We start from the raw sequence: 23,829 nt of genomic DNA on the forward strand, positions 1-23,829 counted from the left end.
TTTCGGCATGTTCACTGCCTAATGACGACAATGTTGACACTGTCAAAACGACATTTTAACAATTTTCCAATCAAAACTTTTGGTCCAAAATATTGAGACCCTGCACACTGTGAAACGTTTGATTCAAATTTCCCTTTAACCATTATAATATAATTCTATAAACATTAGAAGCAGCTACACTAGTTGCTCTTCTGGCAAAATTAATCGGTAAAACTGAATAATTATTTGATAATCTTTACTGGTCATACGGCACAGTGGAGTTCAAATTTTAAGCCGGATCTATTGTCTCTCTTCAACTTTGTCAGCTTGGTCAGTAGTGATTTAATCTCAGCTACCGATGCGAAATTGGGAAGTGTAAGCTTGACATGATATAATACCAATTTAGGTGTTTGCATGAATGTGGCTGTAGATTTCTGAATGTAAAGCTGAGGGAGATGGTAATTATATTCTAACTTGATATTATTAGACTAGAATTTTTTACACGGCACACGCTCATTCCATGTCGCGATTTGCCAGAATCACGTCATTTGACGAGAAAATAGATATGTCTAGTCCTTAATGGTTCGAAAAATGTAACGTTAGAGGGATAGTCTTTAAAAAAATTCCGGTCACGTGACTGCAGCTTTGAAACAATGGCGGGAGATTATAGCATGAAGAACACCTGGTATGAGGGACAAACCTCAATAAAACATCAGTTAAAAAGATATTACTGCCACGACATTTCTATCTTTGATTTTCACGCAAACGAGTAATTTTCCCAGCAGACGGTTGCCACAACTGAACATATGTATAGGCCAATAGGCTATTAATAAACTTTACGAATCAACACGTGAAACTTAATACATTGTCAATAAATTGAAAATCTCTGAATACACGACCTCAGCTTTCGAATCAGTGACAAATCTTCCGATGATATGGATAATCTTAGTCGAAGGTTTGATCTTTCATGCTAAGGATGCCAGTGGTATAACTCGACTGGAAAAACTGTTTGTATTGCTGTTTTACACAATGTTTCAGGAATAGATGCATACTGTTTGTCACCATTGCTCATAAAAATCGGCGACCTTTAGTGATAAAACACACAATTTTTATGTTTTTTTATTTGTGGGAGCATTTGACAGAAAAAATACAGTCGAGCGTAAAAGCATTGCAGATGATAGCTCACTTTTGAGATCGAATGAGCCAGCTCCTACTTAGCGATCTGTGAATGACTGTCGAAGGTACATCTCTAATATTACAGAGGAAAAAAGTTCAAGCAAAATATCCAATATGCATCACTAATGAAAATTTTAATTAGCACTAGATGATCGCCATGAAGTGTTTCTATATCTGTAATATATGAAGGTATGAATAAGAGTAATTAAAATTCATTTATCTCTATGATCTTTGGAACAGGACGACGACTGGATTATGGATTTTTGGACCTGACATAGTTTGTTGTCCATGACAGAACTAATCTTGCCTTTGTAAGAGTCAAGGCTTTTTTGAACTGGTCAGTTTTGAGTTGGATACAATACACTTTTGTATGCAGTTTGATCTGGAAATTCAAACAACACTGTATTTCTAAATAACAAATAAAATCTAACTCACACATAAATTAGGGCGGGCTTGAGGTAAAAATCTTTAAACAGTAAAATTTACTACTTCAGGAATTTTTGAATATCCACCCCACCTTGTGGAAGAGGTTATGAAAGAATCAGCACGCCTTGAGGCATTGTACAGCAAGGCAAAACACTGAACTAGGGGAGGGAAGATTCTAACTTCTTATTGTTTAAGTTATTGAGCATGGTTTTCTTGGAACGTGCGGTTTAAACAAAGCTCACGAGACTGTACATTATATGCTCGATCTTTGTTCTAGTCATGCATTAGTTATCGTATCCTGGCTGTGTACACGGGAGGTAAGTCGTGAGCGTCAGCGTCCTCGCTCTTCTTGTCATTCGGTTTTTTCACTTTTAAAACGTTCCCTGTAGAAATCGCTAAAAACATCTTAACTCTTAGATAGAATGCGCCTCGAAATTGAAAGACTTAAACGTTTGCTCAAACTTTCCTCAAAGAAACTTTCAACCATTCTCTTACCAAATCAATAAAAATTGGGGGTCACCTTGCAAAGTTGGGAACTAGCAAAACAGATTACCCAACATTTTGTGATATTTGAAATTCAAAATGGCCGCCATCCCCGTGTTAACTGTATGGGGAAAAATAAAATTTCGAATTTTCGAAAAAATAAGACAATGAAAGCTTTTCTTTCCCCAAGAGCTTTAAAATGAACCCCCACAAGTGGTAGATTAGAAAAGAACTGTAGAAATTTGAGAGTCCAAATATCTGTCTTTGAGGCGCGTTCTACCTTAATGTAAACTATCCTTTGAATTGTAAATGAAACACGAATACGAATAGATACGAATGTCACCTGAATGAGTCTGCGCTGTATCGTCACCAAAATATATTCTCTTCACGGGCCAATAACTTCTCAAACAGAAACTTTAAAAATTAAGAAGGTGATCGAAGATTTATCGTCTTACCCAATGTGAAATAGTGTCACTATCCACTGTTTTCCGTTTGATATGTCAACAGGAAAGCTATAAAAGGATATGCCAGTTGCGTAAAATGTAACACAACAACGCAACAATGGTAAATAGCAAACTTTACCAGTGCAATAAACAGTTGGGGATTGCTTGTTGTCATTAACCTCTTTCTGAAATCAAAATAGATGCCATGTGACAGGGGAATATTTTAGACTCATCAGGAATTGATGGAATATAATTCTTCACTGGAGCAGAGATTTTGGCGGACGCCATAATACTATGATACACTTGAAAGGGTTGGGGTTGGGGGGCTTATTTCTTCTCCCGTCCCGTCTGGATAAAATTTTCGCCCGCATTCATGTTTCTGAAGTTGATTATAGATTTAAGGTTAGGTATGGTGAAAGCGGTTGTTAATTCGAAGATGATGATAATAGATCATAGTGTTTGCAATTTGAAACCTAACAAGCCCTAAAGAAAACCATAAAGAAATGAATTCTCTGATTTCTACGACTTTGTGTCCTTTCCATTGAAGTCAATTTCGAAATGCTAAAGAGAAGGACAATCGTTTCATGAGAACATTTCCATATAGATCACACCTTTAGTGAACCATAACTGGCAAATGTCATTGTATTCAAGGTAATACATTACCAGGTCCATTGGAAATTTGTGAATTACAACGTTAAGTAGGACCACCCTGGACCACTGATAGTTAAGGGGTGCTAACTTGAAATTTTATTACAATTGTTCTTGAAGTTCATTAACTTAGTACCTGTTTGCTTGATTTCACATGGCAAGTTAAAGAGTTTACACATGTGAGCACTCTCGAGTCCTCGGATTAATAATCTTGTGCGCTGTGCATTCGGGCCAAAGATCAAGGCTGTCAATATCATCGTTGTTGAACAACACCTAAGGCTATATAGTATATCTTTATATGTTTTACAATATTCCAAGAGTGTCCGGTATCGCTTGCTTTGAAAGAGTAAGTTTATCAAGAGTTAGTTTATCAATACGTGCCCTTTGAAATTCAATCTAACTGTTCTCTTGATATCTTAGTACAAATATTAAAGATGAAACCGCTGTGATAGGCGACGCCCATTTAAATGTATCCATAGATATTAATCATTTTATCGAAACGCTATATTAAGCTAAATGAATCGTCAGCGCCATCATACATTAATTAATTAACGCAACTCCCACAGTGAAGACATAGTAGTGCAAACTATGTCGACTGCAATTACGGCAAATTTGCTCTTCTTTACATACTGTGTATATGCACAGTCAGGTACGTAACTTTACTTGATTTTCTCACACCTATACGAACGGGCTTTCACTGACTATATAATGTCGTGTATTTGTTTCAAACTTGCACTAGTAAATTTAAATATGGAAGACGAGGCAAAATGAAAAGCCGCAATTGTAATTTGTGCCTGTGGTCATCAGCTTTGCTGCATCTTTGCAGCTTGTAAATTCTCGATCGGATTCGAACGCACAACATATGGCACCAAGTCACCTACCTTCTTTGTTCATTATCCAGTTAAGAAATCACCATAAGTGCTTGCAGTTTTACAGTTGAATTATTATTATTATTATTATTATTATTATTATTATTATTATTATTATTATTATTATTATTGTTGTTGTTTGTTGTTGTCGGTGTTTGTTGTTGTTGTTGGTGGTGGTTTTGTCGTTGTTGATGATAATGATGATGATTTTGTTGTAGGTTTTGTACGTGTAAACCCGTACGAACTGTATTACTCTGAATATAGAGTTGCGTATTTGTTTCAAGCTTGCACTAGTTATAATTTAAAGAGAAGAAATATTGTTCAATGTTGTGTTGAACTTGCCCCCTCTTGTTGAAAATCAAATTCATCGATACTTATCAAAGTTGCGTGTCTGCACAGTGTAAACTAAATAGGATACAATTATTGTTGGTGGTGATAGCGGTGGTGTTGTTGTTTTCTTTGTCTGTGGTTTTGTCGTCGTTGTTGATGATGTTGTTGCTGTTGTTGTTGTTGAGTTGTTGATAAACTAGCTAGTTACGATAGGGTTTCAAAAACTCATCTCCGTTTTAGAGCTAGGTTGATTCTTCCTTAACCCCAAAGATATTCTTTTGTTCTTTTACGACAGGTAGAATAAATCATGCCCTGGGAAAAAGTGCCACGCAAAGCAGTATATATCTGTCTGCAGGAGCTTCACGGGCTGTTGATGGCTCTAAAAGTGGTAATTTTAATGACGGGACGTGTACGTGCACCTTAAACGAGTATGAAGCATGGTGGAAAGTGGACCTTGGTGGCGTATACCTTGTCAACAGAGTGTGCGTGGTCAACAGACAAGACTGCTGCGGTAAGTTTTGGAAATAACTAGCTTACTCAATATCTAGAATACCATAGCTCCCCTGCAATAAATAATCATTTCGTATAGTTGCATCATATTTATTTAACACTTTGTAGCCACGCAATGTCGATCATTTTAAGTGAATTCGATTTTGAACAGGAGGTGGTCAGTTAAACACAACATTGAAGAATTTTTGTTTTCTTTAAATATGTTACTCAAGTTCTTCAACGTTCAAGTTTGAGACTTGCCGAGACAAACCATTTTACTTAAATAACGTTACAAAACTAGCATAAAGTAAGGAAAACAGGGAACAAATGGAAGTCTTGCTTCTTAAAATTTCCCTCGCCATCATGGTCCGAGATCAAGATGCAGCACTTAAATGTCAAGAAAGCGCAACGAATAGTTTGTAGTTCAACAAATCCTGTTTATCATTGCTGTTACGAATGCTTCCCTGCTTTCCCTGTTGTGTTATGTTTGGAGATAAATATTTGTTGTGAAGGAAGAAGTGACACGGTTATGAACCTTTCAACTGTTTGCTTGTTCAAACTTCTTAAGAAATGCCAACAGAGGTAGTTTTCAACCTGGACATATAGTTTAGAAGAGCCAAAGCTAACCGTTTCACTTGCACGAGATCAAACTGATGTATCGATATTATCAACACTCTCATTCATATGGTTGGAGCGTACCATTCTATTTCTAGGTGGCGTTAAATTTGATAAATAATATTTGTTTTGGTGGCGACATTTTGAAACAAATTCAGAGTGTTTGTTTAACAGAGTAGATTTGTCAGCATTAGTAATGTGTAGCTCTTCTTATATTATACAAATATTACATCGCTTTCCTATGTTAGAATAAGTCGATGCTTTGTCAATAATTGACACAATAATTGACCACGAGACAACAAAGTCCTGGTCCTGATAAAGTTTTTGGAATTACGGAAAACAACAAAATATCTCTTTGGAGCTCAAAGAGCGTCCAACAGAAATGTAAATCTCTTATACATCTGTCGAGGCCGTCGACAATCTTCCTTTTACTTACTAAATTATTTTGTCTCACTGTATCTGACATACCAGTGAATGACTTTATTACCAAGACGTAAATCTAGTATTAAAAGTTCAAGGCTTTACGTGTGGAAGGCATTAGATAATTGAACGTTCTCTTGGCAGCACATACGCAGTTCACTTTTACCTTTGTAGGCTATTCATGGCCGTTTGACACCAATCAGCCATTGAAAGCAACGTAAAGACAAGCAGTCAAGTACTCAAAAGACACTGTTATTTAATATACAAACTATGCTACCAGCTTTTATTACCAATCAAGTAAATTTTCGATCGGAATCGAAATCATAATGAACGGCAACTAATCATGTAGCGAAGACATTGAGCTCAAAACCGCTCGGCTAAATCCCAACCCTAAAGAAGACTGGTTCAAAAACCGAGCTAAGTTGTTAATGTTATTCTGACTGCTACCCCATCACACGCTGTAAAGTTCATGAAGCGCTCGCACATATACTCGGTTCATTGTCGATTGATGGTAACATGTAATCGGTGCGTGTAATGACACCGGTGTAGCCTTGCGATTGCTATTGATTGCGAGTAGGCAGCTAACACCTGCCTTGAAGCGGCTCGCCGTGAAAGCCTTACTATTAATTCATTAATGCTGCTAGCCTGATTAATCGCTAATAACTGATTTTAAGAAATTTCATAGGAAGCTATTAGAAATTGCAGTGGAGTATGTACCAACTAGGATGTGTTTAAATTGAATGCCCGACTTGCACTGATGTGCACATCAGGGTAAAAACCTTCAAATGAAACGAACACATTTTATGTTAAAATGAACATAATTGATTCAGGACTGAATGCCCATCACTCTACACTTGTTGAGGATGAAATATACTTCATCTTTGGCAGGTGTATTAAGGATACATATACACATTGCTCCCAACGGACTTTGTCAATTCAGATTCTATTCACAAGTTTTTATATGGGATATTTTAATTAAAAAAGCTAGAGCTAATAAGCATTCCATGATATTTTTCATAAAGTGTGCCTTTTCAAAAACTCTAGCAAAATGACAGTCCTTGGAAAAAATGTGAGAATCCTCATTTTACCCTCCTTTAAAATTTAAACACCATATATTCCCATATTTTGATATGGTCAAATACATTTTATAATATGAGCAGTAGCGCCCTTCGTGGAAATTTGAAAACGCAGTAATGAAGACCAATATTCTGCAGTTGTGAGCGTTTACAAAGTAATTAGTTTATCGTGATAAATAATTCATGTTCCATAAGGTGTATCTGTTGAATTTTAACTGAATATTACTGTCTGAATTATCAGAATTTGTGATGAACGCGTGTGAAGTAGACCCAGGAATTTCTCCGGTGAACAGTTAGCTTTTGCATATTATCTGTTAAAACGATACAGTTGTATAGATATGACCTTCAAACTGGTAAACCATTCTCGTCTCTGTTAAGAAATACATCAAATGTAAGCTTTGCAGGATAAAGGAAAAGGCTTGAATTGTTAAGTATTTTTCCTAGTTGACAGAGCATACTATACGGTGCGCCACTTTATCTGCATTTTTGTGCTGTTGGCTCATTAAAATAAATCATGGTCTTCAACGATAGGAAAGAGGCACTTTACTTCAGGTTTGGTAGTGACTTTCATTGTGCATTAAACAAGAGTACACAATCCGTCAGACATGATCCTAACTACAGAGAAAATATCGACTCCCATTTTCGTGCCGTTTGCAAAGATGTTTTACCATATTGTCTGTCTGCACAAAGCCATACCGATGTAAAAAAAGTACTCCAACCTTTGATCACATGATTCCGCCTAATAGTTATTTTCTTATTATTAGGAATCACTTACTCTGAACAAGAAACGAAATATTTGCTTAAATTGTTGAACATGAATGTGTGAAGACATATGTCAATCAAAGTAAAGGGACAGGTCAGTTTTTTTGGCCTGGGCTGAATTCATGTTGTACCCTGTTTATGACTTTGATGATGGGCAGGGTAGGGGTCACCATGTTTCTGAAATGCTCAATGAGGGGGTTAGTGTGTTTTTGAATTTCAACACGGGCTCATCCTTACCTAAAATATATCGTACAATCCACGAATTTCATCATTCATTTACTTATATTCTCGGCGTACCCTTCGGGCACGTAACTTTAATATATCAGACATATAATTATATCGGAGATATCTTGATATTTGCATATCGGTAGTTTGTTTCGCAAAACATCATACTAGCCTCAAATTGCATCATTCCGTCGTTTTGACGTGTCCTCCGGGTTCATAACTTTAATATAGCAGAGAGATATCTGGATGTTTGAAAATTGAAAATCTCTCTCTATATATATTAACTTTGTCGGGGGTGGGTCACCCTTTTTTCGAAAATTAGAATTATGGGGGTCAGTCGCTTTTCGATTTCCGCAAAGAATAAGTTCACCGCCCCAGGCCGTAGAAACTTACCAGTCCCTAAATGTGCTTCGTTAATGCCGTGTGCATGTCCCACAAAATTGCTGATTGCTTGCGTTATTTGAAGATTTAGTTAAGCAAGTATATGGTGACCGCAACATCAGGGTACAGTCTGTTATTTCAAAGAGTACATATCGGTTGTTGACAAGTTACAATCAGCCGTTGCCCGAATAATAAGCCTCGATGTATGCTTAAACTAGAATAGAAGACATTTTGTATTTCAAAAGGAATAATCAAGGTATATTTTTTCCGTAATATGATACGATAAGAAGAGCTTACTACTTAGAATGTATACTTTCAGCTGGAAGATTAGAAGGAGCTGTTGTGCGTGTGGGCAACAACCGGGTTTTCAGTCAGAACGATATGTGTGAAGATGCACTGCGGCTAGATGAAGTCAGAGAAAAGTGTATAATTTTTCATTGCAACGATCTGTCTGGTCGGTACGTGAGTATTCAGCTTGAGGGATCCTCCAGGATGCTGACTCTTTGTGAAGTCGAGGTTTTTAGTGACAGAGGTAATGTGAATTTACACTTAAAATACATGCTGTTAAGGTAGAACGCGCCTCGGGGACAGATATTCGGAATCTCAAACTTTTCCAATTCTTTCTGATATACCACTCGTAGGAGTTCATTTTAAAGTTCTTGGTGTAAGCAAGCTTTTCACCGGCTTAGTTTTTAGAAATTCGAAAACTTCAATTTTTCTACATAGAGTTAACACAGAGATGGCGGCCATTTTGAATTTCAAATATCGGTAAATTTTTGGTAATTTGTTTCCCTTGTACCAAAATTTGCACGGTGTCCCCCGATTTTTATTCTTGATTTTGAAAGAGAATAAATAAAAGATTCCCTAAGGAATGTTTGAGCAAAAGTTTAAGTCTCTTACTTTTGAGGTGCAGCCACATATCTCAAAGCATGGAAACAAAACATAAGGAAAACCGATTTTTTAAAAGGTTATGCAAATTATCTGTCACGTGATAGTTATGTCAATAATGGTGACGCTGTGGTTACCAAAATGGTCCCCTATATGTAGGCTTTCAAAAATGTATAATTTACAGGGGTTCTAGCCTAGTAACCACCAGAGTATTGTTAGGTTAAAAAGGTCAATTTCTTGTCCTGCAACCTTAATGACGTAGGAAAAGCAACATAAATATTTGTCAGACGTTGCTGATTCTATGAATTTTTGTCTCGGCATGATATCAACTCCTATGTACACTAGATAAAACAGGTTTAGGGATGAACTGGTTTAAATCAATTGATAAGTTTGCCCCGTGTTCACTGCAGACACAGAATTTCCACAGATCACATGCCCAGAAGATATCACTGCAACTACAAGTATTGGAATTAATTCAAACGCCGTGACATGGAGCAACCCAGTCGCCACTGATGATTCCGGATGTGCAAAGGTGTCTTCCAGCCGTGATCCAGGAAGTATCTTCTCACTCGGAGAAACGGTTGTGACCTACGAAGCCGTGGATCCCTCCGGAAACAAGGATTCGTGTTCGTTCATTGTTGAAATGACAGGCTAGTTTCTCATCAATTATTCCCCGAAATCTACGTCACGTGATTAGTACTAAACTATTAATGCTTCATCCCTTCGATCTGGGTATCTTACATGAACAATGCTATTGCAATGAATTGTTTAAGTGTCTTTTCAATTACCAACACGACAGTATCAAACCATAGACCATGTAGCACCCTCGCTCCAGGGTCTATTATCAAGCCTTCTCAACAAAATATGCAAAGCAGTAAACGAGGAAGCAGCCTCTTTGCTGTTTGTTGTACTGTAACCCTACTGCAGACAGCACAAACATTTCGCCGCCCGCCTCTTATCATGTGTTAGACATCGATGTTTGACATAGCGAACAAAGATGATGATTCTAATATTTTCATCATCGTTTAAACTTAAACGGTTACAATTCAACAGATCTTTTATTGTTATTGGTAAACTCTTCTCCGAATTTTAAAAGACTGGAAACGCATCATCAAAAAATGAAAAACATGACAAGCCAGAACATTGTATGGAGAAATTTGATCACTTAAAATAGAGGACCTTCTGGGAACAGGGGTACAGCTGGTTTCGTAACTTTCAAAAGTGTACTGAGGTCATTGTATCTTCAGAAAACAAATACTTAATACATCTTGGGTGACCCTTGACTACTTCAAAACCGTAGGAAAGGACATATGTTGTAAATGTATGATTTATTTCAGGATATCTGACCAAAGACATAATTAATGCTCATATTTTACCATTTAAAGCTATAAACATTTGATTTTGTATCTCTTTTAATAGAAATATACTTTTCACTTTTTCACAGACATCGAAAGTCCGTCCATTGACTGCCCTCCAGATATCGTCACAGATGCAAACACTGGCATGCCCTCTGTTTCCGTGACATGGTCGATTCCAAATGCCACTGATAACTCTGGAAACGTGAGTGTTTCAGGCAGCCAGGGTCCGGGAAGTGACTTCATAATCGGTGTCACTGTTGTGTCTTATGAAGCCATCGATCAGTCAGGAAATAAGGATTTGTGCTCCTTTACTGTGCGAGTACAAGGTAAAGTTATTTTGTAGTGTAAGGTTATCTTTCTTTTTCAGGTCATAATGGTATTTGGCAAATAGCTTAATAAACATTCGATATTTTACATTCCTTCAGCGGTTCATTCGTTAGTTTCTTTATTATTATAATTATTCATTCATTTATTCATTCATCTTTTCATCATGCAATAACCGATTCATCGATAGGATATTGTACAAATTCGAGCAGCGAGGGCACATTCGGCAGTGGTGATTATGGAAGAGCGACGCATTTCGAATGCGTAGGAAAATAGAAGCTCTTGCACATTGTTTTCATGACATATAACAATTGCGTAGCTTTCTTTTTGTCACTCAATTTGTATTTATATTCTTTTCACTTTTTCACAGACATCGAAAGTCCGTCTATTGACTGTCCTCAAAACATCGATACAAATACAAACACTGGCATGCCCTCTGTTTCTGTGACATGGTCGATTCCAAGTGCTTCTGATAACTCTGGAAACGTCAGTGTTTCAAGCAGCCATGATCCGGGAAGTGACTTCATAATCGGTGTTACTGATGTGTCTTATGAAGCCGTGGATCCGTCAGGAAATAAGGATTCGTGCTCCTTTACTGTGCGAGTACAAGGTTAAGTTATATTATGGTTTATCTAAACAGATAACTTTCATCAGAACCCATGGAGACACATTATACGTAATTGGCTTTAAGAATTTTAAACGTCAGCTAATGAACTTAAGGTAGCTACATACATACCTTTTAGACACTTTCAGATTTTTATTTTTTTCTCAATTGAACACGTCCCAAACCCCAATAAAGTATACATTTTCTGAAAGCCCTGATATAGAGCTATCCGACCAAGCACAGTACACGGTGATTATTTGCATAGGAGTCACGTGACAAGCGTTTTGCTGAACCTTCCAAAAACCGGTTTTTCCCGCCTTATGCGAACACGCTGCAAGATTTCCGGTTGGAATTTCTTCATTGACAAGCCTTGACAATATCCAGCAAAACCGTGTCTGGGATATTCTTTATATGCCTTTGTTTTTTTTTAATGCGCTCTTAAAGGTGTTAGATGAAGGTGCTTTTCAAGGAATTTTAATTATCACGCCATATAATTTGAATGGAGCCTTCGGGAAAAAATCGCAGACACGGTTTCGAAGGATATTTTCAAGGCTTGTCAATGAAGAAATTCTAAACGGAAATCTTGCAGCGTGTTTGCATAAGGCGGGAAAAACCGGTTTTTTGAAGCTTCAGCAAACGCTTGTCACGTGACTCTTATGCAAATAATGACCGTGTACTGTGCTTGGTCGGATAGCTCTATATCAGAGCTTTCAGAAAATGTATACTTTATTGGGGTTTGGGACGTGTTGAATTGAGAAAAAAATAAAAATCTGAAAGAGTCTAAAAGGTATTTAGCTACCTTAAGCTTCTATCATTGATTGATTGATTGATTGATAGTAAATTATTAAACACACAAAAAAATACTCATATTAATAAAACAACTTAATAAAAATTAATAAAACTTGCGAAAAAACACATAGAAAATACATACATAAATAATAAAATAAATTTACTAAATGATTATTTAAGTAATTATTAATTATTTAAAGAGGCACTCCCACTGGTAACATTTTTAAAAGACATTTTTTTAATGCCAACGGTCGATATTTGACGTGGCGACTGCGCGCGGATCGCGAGATATTGATAAAAACATGTCATTTCCCGAGCGTATTTTTCACATTCCGAAGTTTTACGATCGTTTCTGATTTTGACCAGAAATCCCCCGAAGGTTTGTTGTTGTGCTGATTAACGATATTCTAGAGAGTCTGCAATAAGTTCGAAGGAAGCAATTAATTTACTTCCCTCCGCAAAGACTTTATATACAGCATTATGCCTTTACCTCAGGTAAGTTTTTTAAAACTTCTCCTTATTTTTTGTCGTTTTCATTATTCTATCAGTTGTATTATATTTTCAACCAATATCACATAAACATCAGTTTTTACGTGTCAAATATTAGCCGCCTCCAATGACTACATTTTGTCGTCTGCCACTCAGTACGTCGCACGCGTGATATGCGTCTGTGCATACCACGTGGCGGCCGCTATGTATCAACCACACGTAACTGTGCTAGTCACCTATGCGAATTCTGGTGGAATCAGCAAAAATTGTTTTTCATTTTTACGCCAAGTCAGTAAGACTCAGCTTTCTCCCACGGGGCATGACCGAGCACCGACGCCAATGACACTGTGGCGTACAGGAGCGTCAGCGTAGAATCGTACTCCACAGCTTATTTGACAATGGCCCCAGTGTCGAACGTTCGATGTTCGGAAGCTGAATTTAGGTGGGCCACCGGAATTCAAACTTTTACTTTTTTGAGGACTGTTTTTATCGATATCTCACGATCCGCGCGCAGTTGCCACGTCAAATATCGACCTTTGGCAGCAAAAAATGTGCTTTGAAAATGTTACCAAGTGGGAGAGCCACTTTAAGTAACTAATCAATCAATCAATCAATCATATATATATATATATATATATATATATATATATATATATATATATATATATATATATATATATATATATATATATATAATTCCAATCTATGCACAGACGTCCAAAGCCCGTCCATTACATGCCCCCCGGATGTAGACACAAACCCAAACATTGGTGGGCGTTCAGTTCCTGTGACTTGGCAACTCCCAAATGCTACTGACAATTCTGGAACCGTGGATGTTTCAGGCAGCCATGACCCGGGAAGTGACTTCATAATCGGTGTTACTGTTGTGTCTTACGAAGCCTTGGATCCGTCAGGAAACGCGGAATCATGCTCTTTCGCTGTTCGAGTACAAGGTAAAGTTTTCAGAACAGTTATTTTATGTGCCGATACTTGATGCGTATTTTTGTTTACATTAACAATGTAAAGATGTTCAGACACTCGATCTCTCGTACGTTGGTTCAATCATTTATTCATATTGATGATGAAAACAATCAATTTATTTGTTACCATATTTTAAAAATTTAAAGTCGGGAGCACAGTTTACCATGATGTCAAAGTAGATATTTCAAGCTATTGATACGAATGTCGGCAGTACACAATCTTCACTTGAGCTCATATTTTCCAGTTTGTTTCTAATTTTAATGAAAATAACATCTCTCCGCCTGTGCACAGATATCGAAAGTCCATCTATTGACTGCCCTCCAGATATCGATACAATTGCGAACACTGGTATGAACTCTGTTTCCGTGACATGGTCAATTCCAAGTGCCTCTGATAACTCTGGAAACGTCAGTGTTTCTAGCAGCCATGATCCGGGAAGTGACTTCATAATCGGTGTTACTGATGTGTCTTACGAAGCCGTGGATCCGTCAGGAAATGAGGCGTCGTGCTCCTTTGCTGTGCGAGTACAAGGTAAAGGTATTTTATAGTGTATCCAAAGAGATATCCTTCATTTCAGTCAATTGCTATTCTTGACACGCAATGGGAATGAATAATATCAAATTCGTTGGTTCTCTGTTGATGGCATGGAGATAGCTGACAATATTTGGTACGTTTAGTTAGTCTGAAGAATTTTGAGGAATTTGTGCGACAACGTCATTGATTGATTGATGGATTGATTCACCGATTAATTAATTCATTCATTCGTCTCTGGGTATACAGTCACGCCTTAAATTTACTGTGCCACATCTGTCTCTCTACAAGGACATTAAGTAGCGAACCTCTTTGGCATAAAACAATATAATAATTTTATAAGGGTATTTCCCCATGGGCCAGCTATATTTTCAAGAAATTTCCTAACTTTACAGACATTGAAAAACCGTTGATCATCTGTCCAGGCGATGCATACACGACTGCCTTCATTGAAACCCCTTCAGCTACTGTGTTCTGGTCTTTTCCAAATGCGACTGATAATTCTGGGCTTGTTAGTCTTTCTGGTATCCACAATCCTGGAGATTCCTTCCCTATTGGTCTGACCGTCGTGATTTATGACGCCACTGATCCATCTGGAAATAGTGACTCGTGTTCCTTCTCCGTTGGAGTAGAAGGTAGATGATGATTAAACATTTCTCCCGTGATTTTATTTAATTTGATTTTCTTACTATTCGGGATCATTGCTGATTGTTTACCTCACTGACAATTTACAATCTCCTTACATTATGATTACACCATGTAATTTAGTGAAATAAAAGGGTTACATGCAATACGTCGTGTTATCAAATGATCATATACTCATTAGACCTTTTTGCCACTACAAGACCTACCTACCTATACTTACCTCCCTCCCTACTTCCTACCTACCTACCTACCTACCTACCTACCTACCTACCTAGTAACAAACAATCTACCTACCCATCTACCTATATCATTTTTACGTGTACTCTTAGAGTTCATAATTTAGGTTCATATTTCTCATTGGTTAGGTGTCAATGACAGTGACTGAGATGGGCCTGAAAACATAAGATGTACTGATATTTGTATAATGTAAAGTTTGATCTCGAGGAAGATTTCCCATAATAATAAATTCCATCTACCTATCTATCTATCTATCTATCTATCTATCTATCTATCTATCTATCTATCTATCTATCTATCTATCTATCTATCTGTCACTCTTTCTGTCCATGTCTCTCTATCGTTCCACCTTTCTTTCCTCCTCTTTGTTTATCAACTCTGTCCTACTTCCTTTTTTGTCGGCCTTTCTGTCTGCCTTTGTCTTATCTTTATGTATGTCTTTAATTTCTGTATATCTTAGTCAAACCTTTAATTCGAAGGCGTCTTATGCATTTTTCATTTTTTTTGTTCATATCGGAAATTTGAAATTATGTTGACGTCATCAACTAAGCTGTGGTCAGACCACCATTAGAAAATGTGAATCAGAAAATTTCGTCAGCACAAGTAAGTATCAAGGAATATTGATAATTTATAATCCTTAAACGAAATTGTGGAGAAACAGATGAATGTATTTTTGAAGACATATTTTTAATACTCAGAAAATGTCGATAAAAATAATTTTGAAATGGGGGATGCATGTAGTCTAATGGTTGACCAATATACGGGCTAAGGTCAATATCAATCGCTAGAGTGCTACGTCAAAGAAGTATACATGTTTGTGCTGAAATGTTTGTATTGACAACAATTCAAGTGAAAGAAAACCCTCAAATAAACTTGAAGTTTCAGGCGTGAAGTATTATAAATTGTAGGGAGGAGGGGGTCTTCGGAATTGTACCTGTTTGGCTTTTGTTCTTACAAAGGATGCATTACATGGACGATATCTAGATACATCTCATCAACATTTCATGCAACATGCATCATGCAACATTTCAATTTTACGATGTACATTATGGCGACCTTGTCATTTCCATAAATCACCGACGTACCTTGGACACAGTGTTCATTACAATTTTCAAATTGGTCTTATTGGTCAACTACGACTTCCAACGACCGTCTTCCTTTAACTAATCCATGGTTCACACTTTTCTTAGTGAGACATATCTAGTATTTCCTTAGTTCTCATATGTATAAGATCAGCGTTGAAAAAAATCTTATTTTGTTTGTTCATCTCTGACAGGTAAAGGAATGCATTGATCGTATATCCAGGATAATACTTGGACTTGACAATATTGCAGTGACACCAGAAGAAAGAAATATAATTTCCCATGGTAAGGCCAATGATATGACATTACTTACTTCATATAACTTAATTCTGCTCTGAGTTTTAAAGTTGACAGAAAATATGACTTTAGTTTCTTTTCCAGATATATTGCAGTCCATGGATACATGTATATTAGCCTGGATGTCAGTGGATGAAGGCACAGACGAGTACAGAGATCTTATCATAGCATCAGTGCTTAATGCGACCGATAACCTATCGAAGTTTGTGCTCCATGATAGAGAACCAGGGGTAGTCAATATACCATTGAATTCAACGTCAATTCATTTGCGTTTGGAAATCGACTCTGTAAGGAACCTTTCCGATTCCGTATTTTTTGGGAAGGGCAGCGGTTACACCACGCTAGCAGCTGACGAGATTTTTGTCAACATTACTTCTACAACCATAGTGAACAGAGTGGTGAGCATGTCTTTGTGATTTATGTACATTTTCGAAACATAATTTGTTCCATTAGCTTATCACTTTTTTGCAAAGATTCATTCGGTTTACCTTAATTTGTAAATCCTAGATCAACATATTTGCTGGCTCAACATTTTAGCATGACAATCAGTCGTAAGTTGGTGAAAAAGAAGTGTAAATTTAAGCAAGTTTATGCAAATCAGCCAATAATCTGGCTTCTTTTTGCCCCGTTTTCAACATTTTCAGAAAACTAGACCTCCAACCCTCCTAGGCTGGATTTTGTGACATTTCATTCTTTAAGTACCATAGCACAAAATACATCTTTAACAAATAAATGGCTTACATTTTGAATAAGATTCATTTCAATCTTTACTCATCTTGATTTTAATCACTTTTCATGTCAATTATTCGATCCTTATTGTTAAAGAATGAGAATAGATAACGCAAAATTAAATTGTCGTTTATATCTACATAAGTTCAGAAGATATATTCAATTCAGTAAAATAGTACCTGGTTTTTGACTTAAATTCATTTTAATTATTAATACCAAACCGTAGGTGTTTTATCTCAAAATATGTGCCCTTTTCATCCTTCGAGGAACCGATTGCTATAATGCTAAAATATACATTTTCTGCTTTTTGAAAATATACCGTATAGTTAGTTCGTGTCATCTTTGATGAGAGATATTGCATTGGAGGAAAGAGTGTTGGTTAAGTGCAGCGACACTTTAAAGAGCTTATAACAAACATGCTGTTGACATGTGTACATTGTATGGGTAAGGAGAATCGCAGCCTGAGATCATCGTGTCGCGAAAGGAAACATAGCGTGTACACCTTATGCATAGGTTTGATCGTTTTGAAAAAACGCATTTTCAATTTGGAACTTTAGCTATTTCACAAAGTTGGTATTTCGGTTTTACTCTGAGGAAAAGAGAGACAAGGTTTGGACATCGATTTAATTGCAATGTATGTTTGACTACATACTATAGCTACATGACCTTAATATTCTTAATTTTAAGTTCATAATGTCAGTAAATCCATTAAAACATTACTTTTGATCATTTTATTCACTCGCAGTGCACACATTTGGTAGGAAATTTTTTCCGATCAAGAACTCGAGATAGTTCCCGTTTAGCCGACGATGTGGTTGCTTTGAGTTTCACAGATACCGACGGAGATAAATTGGAAGGTAAAGAAAAATGCACTGCCAACATTTCACTCTACTAGTCGTTGCTGGAACAGGAGTTGGTTATTGACAAAATTTCTTTGTATAGTTTACCCTTAAAGCAGTAAAGGATTCATCGTTACATATCTTACATATCAAAATGTATTATTATAATAGTGCTGGTCACGTAATTTCCTTTAATATTTACACGTAATTTCCTTTAATATTTACATGGATATGAGCCAATGTACACGCTTGTTACTGAAACAATGAAATATAACACATCATTTTTATATTGCAATAAAAAAAAACATGATCAAGTATAAATAAAGTTTGTCAAAAACTGCGTCACCACGACTCTGCTCTGTATTATTTTAAAGATTTTTTAAACAAGCACATACCATGCCTCGATCGACATTACTATAAATAAACGTTACTTATTTTCCACGCAACTACTAGTGACTAATACCACAGAAGATATCCAAATAACGCTGTCAACGGACTCTCCACCAAGTGAAGATTTGACTGTCATCTATGGGGTGAACCTAGAAGCCCAGAATGTTACTCACTTTGGTCTTTCCATCGAGGTGCGTAGAGTTGTAAGATGATGCAAATCAATTCATATTTTCGCGCCCTTGAAGCAAATGAAAATGATTTAAAATGCTAGTGCTCTTTTGATCGTTTTGAAACTAATGGAGTTACTTCTTCCCTCGCATTGCAGTAACTTTAAGAGCATTTTTTCTACCATCTTGGTTGACCACGACATGAATCAGGCTGTTTCATGCAAGGTTTGCTTTATCCTCTACACTATGCCTCATACAATAAATACTGAATAACTTGAGCTAGTATGTGCCTCGAAAGTGGTAGACTTAAACTTTTGCTCAAACCTTCCTCAATGAAACTTTCAACCTTTCCCTTACCAAATCAACAATAAAAATCGGTGGTCACCGCGCAAACGTTGGAACTAGTGAAGGAAATTGTTTGATATTTCAAATTCAAAATGGCCGCCATTTCTGTGCTAATTTTATGGCGCAAAAATTAATATCGAAATACTAATTTGTTGAGTTTTTCGTCTGCCAAGAGCTTTAAAATGAGCCCCAAAGTGGTAGATCTGAAAAGAATGGTAGAATTCGGAAAGTCCGACTATCTGTCCCCGATGTGCGATCTACCTTAAGACATATTAAACTTTTGTTTTAATTTACTGCACATATCATGATATCTCTACATAATGTATATGTTATCGCTTGCCTAATCATCCAAATTTTGTTTTCTTTTGCAGTATTTTAGTGTGCTTTCTTAATTACCTGGTAATTGATTTTCACAGATAACTAGACTGTTCCATGCTGTTATCATCTGGTTTAAGAATTCCCAAGCTATACATGGAAAAACTGAAGCTTACGTATTCGATGAACGAGTTGAATTTGCTGAAAGCTATATTGGCTACAGTTTTTCAGTCGTCCTTCACTTTTCCGGTGATCATTCCACCATATTTATACCGGAGCATTACTTTTTAAGGACTGGAGAGTACTACTTAACGTTTACAATTCCACAGAGTGAGTATATTCAACTTGATACTGCTGTGACGTGAATGCATCTCAGAGTAACTACTGCCATTCTATAGGACACTTTTTGATCTAGTAAAGAATCTCACGTTCCTATAGTTCATTAGCTCAAACCAGTGTTGTTTCACAATACGTGCTTTCAGTGTTTCGTTTGAGATAAGCTAACAATTCATTACAAAAATACAACAAATTGACGTGCGTGTGATGAACCATAGACCCTTTTAGTGTCTATGGGTGAACAAAATGTTTCTAAATTCCTACCTTGATAGTCCTATAGATATACATTCAACCATGTTTTAACGTGTTATTAATGAAAGAAATCATAATATACATACGTCTGTTTGTGTGATGCGTAGATCTTCAGTTCGTTAATATTAATACTCTGTACTAGAAATGTGCATATACATATGTAGACACCAACATGAATTAAACATGTAAGTATATGTATTTGTATTTCAATGTGACTTCATGTAATATCTATCTTGCCGTCACCATTGTTTTACATACTTGCTGTTTTTCGCTTTTTTGGAACATGTAGGCTCTGATATCACGTTTTCAATGAGTACCAAACAAGCAAGGTGCGGTTACATGAGGAAACACTCCCGCACATGGGCAAGTAACGGTTGTCAGGTAAAGAATAACTAATAACTATCATTTTTATTTTGTTGTAGGATTCATAATTTTCTTCTGACGAAGTCTGAATGAGTAATATGTTCAACCAATCCATCTGATCAAACGTGGCGCTGTATGGCCATATGATAACATGCATGTTCTCATTTGCTTTTCGAAACCATTCACTATAGTGATCAAAATGAAGCCTATGCATCTTAAACTTATAAATATGATTACTTTTGTAACGAGACGATGCGTTTGGTCTGCCAAAATGGAAATATTAATCCTACATTTTTCATGACAGCGTTCACTTAAGCATCAATGTCTAGCAAACATTCTGCAGCGTAAGTTCATAAGATACCGTAATTGTCAATGTTTCTAATATCTGTAGCAATAATATAGGGAGGCATTTTATCTATGAGTGTTTTCGTATCCAAAGCAACGATTTAGATATTGATGAAAGCAAGCATGCGAAAGATCCCATCAATGCTATATAAAGTGCGAGTTATCTTTAGGGATTTGAAACACCTTTTCATTAAGACAGATCAAGATATTAAGTGTCCTCACTTTCATTGCATTCAATATCATGCAAAATTGACGTTATTCGATCGGGCGTTGTATTTCCCTGACTTCAAATAGCTTGTTCAAAATGGAACATAAAGATCGGGAAGCCGTTGATATTAACGAGTTATTAGAAATTCAAAACATTTGGTACGCAGCATTGCCGGTAGAACGAAATGTTTCGATACAAAATGGTAAACGAGTAGGAACAACAGCGTGCCAAAACTTTAGTGTCTTGCATAACGTTAACTGAAATCATGTCTAACTTAAATCATGTCTATTACATCTCAGGTATCCTCGACGTCAAACCTGACATCGACTATATGCCTTTGTAATCACATAACTGCGTTCGCTTGAACAACAGTGCAAGACGTCCATTTTCAACACCAACACATAGGATCACACTGGTATCAAACACGCATATAAACGACAAACGTTTCATGGTTCGCAATTCAAACCAGTTTCAACAGTATTAGATTTTTGTCATCCAAAAAAATGCTGGTATGAATAATTACGTTTTCTAGATTTTGAGAGACTGCTTCACCTTTATTCTTAAAACAAGATACACTGGACGTCCATAAAGTTCATTAATTCATTCTGGGGAGTTCATGTTTGATTTACATCACCATATATAAAATAATTTGAGTGATTACTTTTGACTAGCTGATCATTGCTATGACACTCGATTTAAACTGAGTCAAAACTTACCTTTACCGAAAGTACGTACAACTGCGGCCATCTCATAAATGGGTATTAAAATCTGGAACAATCCACCACATATTGTCGAACGAAGTGCATCAACATATTTATTTATAAAATCATTAAGACAGCATCTCTTAAATGAATACCAAGATCTGTGAATTTTATTTATTTATTTATTATTTAAAGACATATTACAATGTAAATTAAATGAAAATGAGGCAAAACTCGATTTGCTTTAAGCTATTATTTATGTCTCCAACATTGTCTTTTTCCTCGTCATTGCTTATTGAGACTTGTGTATTTGTATATTTGTGATTGGAATTTGCAATCAATTAAGTATCTGCAATATATAGATACTTAAAAGAAATATCAACATCTAAAGGTCAACATGCCTGCGACAACGCTTTGAATGGATCACCTTGGAAACAATTGTTTTCTTCTGCGCCTCTATTAGTAGCAGACTGACATTGTGTTAACACATGTGAAGACTCAATAAAGTACCTCGATTTTGTTTCACTCGTTTTTATCAAGTGATTGGCAATAAGAAAGATAGAGAAAGAATGCTTAGAAAAACTTTGCCGATCATATCATAGAGTTCACACTTGCTTCTTGCTATAAATTATTTTCTCTTTCTATTCCTCTCTCATTTTTTCTATCTTTTCTTTCCAATTATTTTATTTCTCCTTCCTATCAATCCTTAAACCTACCTGAAGAGGTAAAAACAGTGCAAAGTATGTGCTAATACAACAATACACATGAAAACTGTTGTGCAGAGTGGTGAAAGCTTAATGCATCAAGTAACGAAAAGGGAACGGTGGCTGGGTTACAAAGGAAGCAGCACCATTTGAGACAGTGCACGGCAAGGCTTTTAGAAAAGCTGAACTATGGGCGGGAAGATGCTAACTGCTTATTGTGTTGTCAGCATGGTTCCTGGCAAAGTGCTATTTCAACAGGGCTCACAAGATGTAGGAATAGTAAGCAATGCACGCACACTTATTATTATATGCCTCGTATATGGAAGGTCAGGCGCTCCATAGGATTCAATGGTAACTCGTCGATGACGTCGCGGGCCGCATAGTCATCACTTGACTGAAAGTGACCCGGAACCATTTTCAATTTGACACCTTTTGGATGTAAAAATGTTGAAATTACATGTTTTGCATGGTAAATCCGGCTTTTTGGAAATTTTGCGCAAACACATCAATAAACCGCATAACAGTAGTTTCAATATATCAATGCGCCATTTGATGATGAAAGTCGTTCCATTTGTAACGGATTTTCGTCTAAGATTGAAATAAAGCATTTGATGATCATTTGCCAATAAACGTTAATATTTTGAGTGAAAACTGTGTAAGAGAGGCATGTAATAAAAACATTATAGCCCAAACAAGGGACTATGTACCCTCGGGGCAGGAGACCATTTGGCCTCCTAACGTCGGGCAAATGGTCACCTACCCTCGGGCAAATAGTCCCATGTTTGGGCTATAATATATATAGTTGCTGTAAAGATGACAGAGACCGTCTAATTTTATGCCCTATCATTGTACTTGTCGTGCCGTAGAGTTATCCATAATGACACAAATATACCGGGTGTGTACCGAACTGTAAACCGTGAACGTCCTCGTCCTCGCTCTCTTTGTCCTTTTATTTTCATTTTAAAACGTTCCCTGTCGAAATATAGCTAAATATCTGTTTACTCTCAGCGTTAACTATCCATTGCATTCTAAATGAAACACACGAATAAATACGAATGACACCTGCACGAGTCTGTGCTTTATCGTCACCAAAATACATTCTCTTCAAGGGCTGATAACTTCTGAAAAAGAAACTTTAAAAAAATACACAATTGATCGAAGATTAACTGTCTTACCCATTGTGAGATAGGCTCAGTATCCTATCTTTTCTCTTCTGCATGTCAACTGGATGGAAAGCTATAAAAGGATATTCTTTTGTTAACCTTGCATCCCAGGTAAAAAACTAATACAGCGACACAACAATGGTAAGCAGCAAACTTTACCTGTGCAATAAACAGTTGGGGATTGCTTGTCGTCATTAACCTCTTTGTGAAATCGAAATAGATTCCACTTGATTGGAGAATATCGGAGTTATCAGGAAATGTTGTATTTCTTTACAGGAGCAGATTTAAGCGTATGCCAGGGTACTATTGTACCTTATGAAAAGCATGGGTCTTTGTACTGTTTCCCGTCCCGTGTCTGGTGAATAAGACGTTCGCCCGCATTGATATCCCTGAAGTTGATAATAGATTGGAGTTAGGTATGATGA

At 36.6% G+C, this 23,829-nt stretch overlaps 1 protein-coding gene across 1 annotated transcript; it reads left to right on the forward strand.

Annotated features, from left to right (window-relative positions):
• Positions 1-3,707: 3,707 nt before the first annotated feature.
• On the forward strand, positions 3,708-21,621 carry LOC139123061 (serine-rich adhesin for platelets-like). Its single transcript, XM_070689031.1, has 17 exons — positions 3,708-3,804; positions 4,650-4,865; positions 8,642-8,854; positions 9,621-9,860; positions 10,655-10,894; positions 11,263-11,502; positions 13,488-13,727; positions 14,047-14,286; positions 14,682-14,921; positions 15,719-15,771; positions 16,445-16,535; positions 16,632-16,945; positions 18,022-18,133; positions 18,569-18,696; positions 19,434-19,662; positions 20,210-20,301; positions 21,136-21,621. The coding sequence occupies exons 1-17, from the start codon at positions 3,744-3,746 to the stop codon at positions 21,199-21,201; spliced, it is 3,015 nt and encodes a 1,004-aa protein (XP_070545132.1). The 5' UTR covers positions 3,708-3,743; the 3' UTR covers positions 21,202-21,621.
• Positions 21,622-23,829: the final 2,208 nt, after the last annotated feature.

This window comes from Ptychodera flava, chromosome 22 (assembly GCF_041260155.1).
Source record: "Ptychodera flava strain L36383 chromosome 22, AS_Pfla_20210202, whole genome shotgun sequence".
NCBI classification, from domain to species: Eukaryota; Metazoa; Hemichordata; class Enteropneusta; family Ptychoderidae; genus Ptychodera; species Ptychodera flava.